A 6902-nucleotide genomic window follows, 5' to 3' on the forward strand; every position below is an offset into this window, starting at 1 on the left:
CTCTTCTAATTATAGATATATAACTCAATTCTAAAAGGATTTTTCCTATTGTTAAATTGAATTAAACCTTTGAACATTTTAACTAATAAAATTATCAAGTTCAATAATTTATACCTTAATTCCTTAAGGATTTCGAAATGCTTAGTTTATATTCGGAGTCTTAAACTAATTATTTAAGCAATATTTTATAATAACATTTATGTGATTAATTAGAAAATAATTAACAGCTAACTTTGGACTGCTCTAAATTTTCAGAATCAGAAATTTAACTTTTTTAAGGTGGAGCTTTAGGGATTGTAAATAGGTATATATATATATTTAACCAATATTCAAGTTTATTCAAAAACGACCTTGAATTAAATACTCACATTTTATAGTTACAGTAATACCTAAATAGTACTGACTATTTTGACCTTTTTATTGATCTGTCTTAATAAATTGATGCTATTTTAAATAATTTTATAAGCACAATATCAAAAATCTGTTTAGATTTTACTTCACTTTTAAGTCAACAAATTTAGCTTTATCTTATAATTTTAGGACCTATTATCTTTATTATTTAAATATTAGCAATTCTTTATATAAAAGGAGTATTTTATAATGAATTAAGATGTTTAATATTTGGACTAACCTTAATACCTTATTCTAAAATGCAAGAAGAATCTACTTTATAAATCATTAAACAGCTATTACAATGTTGAAATATTTATTATCTAATAAATTAAATATTTTCTTATTTTTTATGTCATTTGTATTTTTAAATATTAATTTTAACAACTTTTAGCATACGATAAAATAAAAAACTAGTTTTAAACATTTATTTATAAATTGAATCAAAATACTTTTATTTAAAATAAAATTTCTTATTTATCTATATTTTTGTAAAAATAATTTTTTAAATTAGAATAAAACCTTAAAGGAGCAATCATTAATAATTTAATATTTGCAAATTACTTATTTCAAAAAACTTCTTATATAGATCATTGGCACTTGTAAAATTTAGTTTGTATGTCTCCCTCTATAATTTCTTATTACATGAAAAAAAATTTGAAATATTTTCATATACTAAAGAAAAAATAAAAATAAAAATTTTCATTCTATCATATTTAAGTTTTTTTATTAAGTTCTTATGCTTTTACATATATACTATTACTGCTTCTTTTTTATCTGCAAATCTTTCTATATAATATCTGTTACCATCTTTGTAAATTTTAAATTCCCATTTTTATCTTTATTTATTAAAAGATACACCTTTATATTAACTAGATTTAATGTTTAAATTAGATTTATTTAAATTTGATTAGTTTTCTTGAGTCAAATTTTAGATCTAAATAATTTAAGAAATATATTTATATGTTGATAAAAAATGAGGTATTATTACAGATTACTTATTTTTTATTATTATCATGCACTAAATTTTATTTATTAATTAAGTAATTTAAAAATAACTAAAAAAAGATATCTATCTATTTAGTAATTTAATAAACAAAAAAGTAGCAGAAATAAATATCAAGTAAACAACTTTAGTAAAATAGTGAGTGATGGGTACTAAAAAAGTAGAAGTAAAAAAACAAAATAAAAATGATGAAATACAAACTAAAAATAAAAAAGGCATGCTTGGTTTGTTTTTTGAGACAGTTTTAGAAATAATTGAAGATAAGTACACATATAACATTCACACGAATTTCTTTTGTTTATTGATTTTGATCTACATGGTACAAATATTAGGATATGTCTTTTCATCTTATATTCTTGATTCTTAGAAAGAACCAAAAATGAAAACTTTAGGCTAAATATCAGAATATTCTACTGGAACCTATTTTTTATATCTAGATGGTTAACAAAGAATGATTATTAGCACATTTTGTATAGTTTAAGTTCTTATGTATACATATATTATTTACCTGATATTGATTACTTTAGCAAAATATTTTAGATTAAAATCATGGTTGCTTAAGACTAGAAAAATTAGAAATTCAATTAACAAAAGACTAACAATATACTTCTTAATTTATATATGGTTACTATCCATACCTAATCTTGAAATTAATTCAGGAATCTCAAGTTGTGGCTAATATGGATTTTTGACCTAATATAATGGTAGCTAATGCTATAAAAAGCCTGTTATTTTATTAGTTACTTCATACTTAGGTTTATTATTCACAATATGCACAACAATAACGTTGCTTTTTTTCTACAGAACTTATGAATTTAATGATGCAACTCTCCTAAAAAGAAAGTTTAAAAATATTTAAGTAGTTTAAATGTCGCTATACTTTGCTACAATATTTAACTATTTCATTAATTTATTTCCAATTGATTTCTAATATATAACTATTGAAGCTATATCAATACTCTATGTATATGATTCAATAGTAAATATACCATTTAGACATAAGAAACTTGCAAAATTTTATATTTGCATTTCGATCTTATTTCTTTATTTAAATTCGGTTTTTATATTATGGTAAAAAAATATTTTCTTTCTTTTCAAAGACCTTTTTTACTCAAATCTAATTATTTCATGCTTACTCTATGGCTTTTCTTCTTCTATTTGGTAAATTAGATATTCTCAGGTGATGCGTATAAATTCAATAAATTTTGAGAAGTAATACCCCTAGATTTTAATTTTTTTATTCAATTAATATTATGATAATTTAAGGTGATAAATAAATATTAAAAAAAATAATTACTTATCCTTAAATATTTTGATTAAGTTAGTATTTAATTTAAATTTAGTAATTTAAAATAGATAAATTTCCCAAAAATCCTTATTTTCTTCCTTTCTTTTAAAACTAATTTTAAAATAAAACACTCTATTTTAATAACCTAATTAGATACTATGGTCATTTAGATTTCTATCTTGAGTAACTCTACCTTTTGGGGCAAAATTCTTCTACAAACGAATAAGATAAGTTTTATTTATTTGAATAGTTAATCTATCACAAAAATAATTGCTAAGATTTAGAGTGTTATTGTAAAGAGACAACATTCAAAGATGAAAAGGATAATTTAATAAAAGATGATCTTTTTAAATTAATAGATAGTATTTTCATTTGGAGCTTAAAGCATCCTATAACTTAAAAGAATATTAGCAATATTGAATACATATCTTTAAAATATATAACATATTTAACTAAATACAGAAATAATTCTTTCCAAGCTTACTACAACCTTAAAAGTATCCTAGCCAAACACCAAAATTTAAGCTTATATTTTAAGACTCTTTCAAATATTCTATCATCTAAAATAGAAGAAGAAATACAGCATTAATAACAAAATAATTTTAAAAAAAAATATAATAAAACTTAAATCATCACTTAAGTCAATTAAATTAAATTAGTAATAGAAGCAGATAAAATTGAAAGAAAATTTATGCCATTATTGATAGAATTTACATAAAAAAAGTATGAGTATTACAAAATTCTAAAAGAATAAAATGTTTCTTTATAAAATTTCTTAGACTTAACTCTTTCTGTGTCTTCAAAAGCCCTAAAAATCTAAAAGGTTTACTCTTAATTATTTGTTAAAAATTTAGATTACCCTTTCTTCAGAAAATCTTATCGAGTATCTAAGGTACATTTTATTAATTATATTTGAAATTATTTAAATATTTTTCTCTCTCAAAACATTTATTTAAATGATATAGTTAAGGTAAGTTTACAAAGTCATAGTATTGAATGATTTATTTGCTTCTATCTAAGATGAAATTTACTTGAATGAAATTTTAAGGAATGATTAAAATAAATATTTTGATTAAGTTAGCAATACAGCAGTTTTAAGAGGAGATGTAATCTCAATGAAAGTTAGTTTTGCGAAAAACTAAGGAGAAATAATTAGCAACAATTTGTCTAAAATAGCAAATTATTTTGGGTACACTGATAAGGAGGTCTATAAAATTAAAAATATAAAATCACTCATGCCAAGCTTTATAGGTGACATACATGATTTTTTTGTGCAAAATTCAATATAAAATGGATTTTCTAATCTCTTTGAATAAAAGATGCAAGTATTTGCAGCAGATTCATAAAGTTTTTTAATTCCTATAAAACTCTTTTTTAATTTTTCGTTTGAAAACTAAAATGACTGTTGTATTTATAGTACTTTGCTTAAAAGAGATACAAATAATTCTTATATTTTATTTGATCACTTTGGAAAAATTTTAGGAACCTCATATAAAGCATTTTCTTAGCTTTTTAAAAGTAAACTTGACAAAGAGGAAAATGATAAACTCACTAATTTATAAAAAGACAAATAAGAATCATAATTTCAGAAATAGTAGGTAATCGAGTTTAAAAATTAATTAAAATTACTTTAATAATTTAAAAAAATTTTAAGAAATTTAAATAAAACTCAATATCTGTCTTTCTAAAATATAGCGAATGGAATATGATCACTATTTTTTAATAATATTATATTTTTTGTAAATAAAATTTTTACAAATAAATTTGATTAATGATCTTATTAATTTTAAATTAAAAAGAAGAAAAAATTAATTAATTAAATAATTAAAAAAAAAAATTTCTAAAATTTACTTTTTATAAGTTTCTTATTTATATATATTTTTTAATTAAATGAAATAGATTGAAGAGTATTTCAATGAAATATCACCGTCTTAAGTTTAAAATAATTTTTCTATATTTTTGATAATACCATAGGTCTTAAGAGTTATTAGAAAGCACTATGAAGAAAATGAATAATCAAGTTAAATAACTCAAAGTAATAATCTTAATTAAAATAAAACATTTACAAATTTGTGTCAAAATAAAATTTATAAGATTAAGATACCATATAATTTTCAAGATCTTAACACTAAACTTAATCAATTTTTAAGCTAATTCACTAGCTCAAAAGATAGAAATTTATTTTAACCTGGAATTGATTTTGCTTCTTACTACAGATATATTTCACAGTTCTAGAAGAGAAACTCTAATGTAATAACACTTAATTAAATACTTATTATTGTTTACAAAAAAAATACTACACATTATTAAATATTTCTTAGTTAGTAATTTTAATTTAATGAATTCTAAATATTAAACACTTTTTAAAAAGTTTTATGAAAATAGTAACAATCTGTTTAGGGAATTAGATATTTCTTTTAACTTATAACTTATTTCTTACTTCTATGAATAAAATCATGTTAAAAAAACCAGGTCCTTCTATTGTTTAGAACTAATAGATGCCTTTAAAAATAAAAATGACACAAAATAATTTAATCCTTTTTCAAGAATGAATCATCTTTATGAAGATCAAGAGTGTGTGACCACAATAGAGAACACTATTGAATCCAGTCATTATTCTTAAAAATTTTAAACAAATATGTCAGAAGATTAAAAAGAAAATAGTGAAATTAAAGATAAGTTATTTTTAGATTAAAAAAAGTAAATAGATTTTATATCTCTAACTAATGCACATAATTTTGTTAAAGAGAATAGCTCTCTTTCATCTGAATAATAAAAAAATTAAATATAATAAGAAGAAGATATTTAGTTTATAGATAGACTATATACTTCTAACTTGAATTAAATTGAGTTAATTTAAAAATGTAATAACTATGATAATGGTGTTTAAAATTTAAATGTCTAAACACATTATCCTCCTTCTTTGTTTGCTTCCCCTTATTTTTAAGGATAAACAGATAATTAAATTTAATCCGTTCCATTATAATAGTCTTCTACAAATGCTTAAATTGCAGAAAAAGAAAATGTTATTAGCAGCTTTTCATAGAGCTATTGTATGTTCAAATAAAATGCTGTTGATGAAGAAAAAAACAATTAACCAGAAAGCACGATTTTTAATATGATTAAAAAAGTAATATTACATTTAAAAACACATAAAATAGAAAATATTTAATTCATGATTATTATTATTATTATTTAATAGAATACTCAAAATATAGTTGAATCAGATCCAAAAAAGTTAAAAATGAATGGTTTTCCTATTGTATAAAAAAAATCTACTGACAATTAAGATTCGATAAATATATCATCAAATATAAAAAAGTTAGAATAATAAAAAGATATTAGTAAATTAGATCTTATAATGCACACAAGTTAAATTAATATCAGCAAAGTTAATATGGATAAAACTATCTATTAAGAAATTAGTTTTAATACTTAGCAAGATGAGTTTTTTAATAAAGAATTAAAGTTTAATTAAACATAGAGAGTATTAATAGAGTAAAACATAAGTGACAGTTCTCCTTAAAATAAAAAAACAAAGAAATAAAATGATGAAATTTTATTCAACTAATAAAGTGAACATAAATTAGAAAATAAAATTTAAGATTTAAATGAATAAAATATTAATAAATATTTTAAGAATGAAAACCAAGTATTTTAGCATCTTCAAAATTTATAAACAAAAAACTCTTCCTAACACTCTCTAAGCTCTTTACTATTAAAAACAAAAGGCCAATTAATTAATCAAATGTAAGATAAATCTAAATCACATATTACTGTTAAGATATTCAATATAATATCATGTAAATTACTAGCTATTTTTATAAAAAAATTTAATTAATATTATATTTTTATTTAAATAATTAAAAGTATTTGTCATAATAGCATTTATTTCTCTGATTATAATTTATAGTATTGTAATTAATACTAAGTTTAACATAGAGACTGATACTTTTTCTGTATGTAATTCGATTTCTGGAATTAACTAGCAATATTATAGAGCTCTTTTATCTATTTTGTAATTGTACCAAGTAAATAATGGGTTATTCTTCAATATCGAATCAATTATGAGCAAATAAAATTAATTGAACCAATAGCTAAATTAGTCAGTTTACAACTTTAAGAATAGTTATATTTAGTTTATGTCTAACTATATCTCTAATGGCCTGTTTTTGCAATAAAATTTTTCAGTAACAATCTTTAATAATAAGTAAGTAG

The 6902-nt window shown here is 20.5% G+C and overlaps 3 protein-coding genes across 3 annotated transcripts in view; 1 reads left to right on the forward strand and 2 right to left on the reverse strand. All coding sequences in view use genetic code 6, as the record gives it.

Moving 5' to 3' along the window:
* Positions 1 to 197, reverse strand: part of TTHERM_001517350 (hypothetical protein) — a gene marked incomplete at both ends in the record, with an annotated part of 450 nt that extends 253 nt beyond the window's left edge. Inside the window, 2 exons of the mRNA XM_012796918.1 lie at positions 1 to 45; positions 115 to 197. The exon at positions 1 to 45 is cut by the window's left edge and continues 253 nt beyond it. Of these exons, the coding sequence (XP_012652372.1) occupies positions 1 to 45; positions 115 to 197 (128 nt within the window). The remainder of the gene's footprint in view (positions 46 to 114) is intronic.
* A 1478-nt stretch (positions 198 to 1675) lies between these two features.
* TTHERM_001517361 (hypothetical protein) lies at positions 1676 to 2425 on the reverse strand (the record flags this gene model as incomplete). The annotated part of the gene is made up of 4 exons (XM_012796919.1): positions 1676 to 1829; positions 1905 to 1952; positions 2004 to 2228; positions 2277 to 2425. 4 exons carry the CDS (start codon positions 2423 to 2425, stop codon positions 1676 to 1678), a joined length of 576 nt encoding a protein of 191 aa, XP_012652373.1.
* Positions 2426 to 5232: 2807 nt separating this feature from the next.
* TTHERM_01519330 (hypothetical protein) lies at positions 5233 to 6336 on the forward strand (the record flags this gene model as incomplete). Its single annotated transcript, XM_001013256.2, has 2 exons — positions 5233 to 5814; positions 5887 to 6336. Coding segments are annotated over 2 exons (1032 nt in total), but the record flags the coding sequence as incomplete, so codon positions are not given.
* Positions 6337 to 6902: the final 566 nt, after the last annotated feature.

Source organism: Tetrahymena thermophila (assembly GCF_000189635.1).
Source record: "Tetrahymena thermophila SB210 genomic scaffold scf_8254687, whole genome shotgun sequence".
NCBI lineage: Eukaryota > Ciliophora > Oligohymenophorea > Hymenostomatida > Tetrahymenidae > Tetrahymena > Tetrahymena thermophila.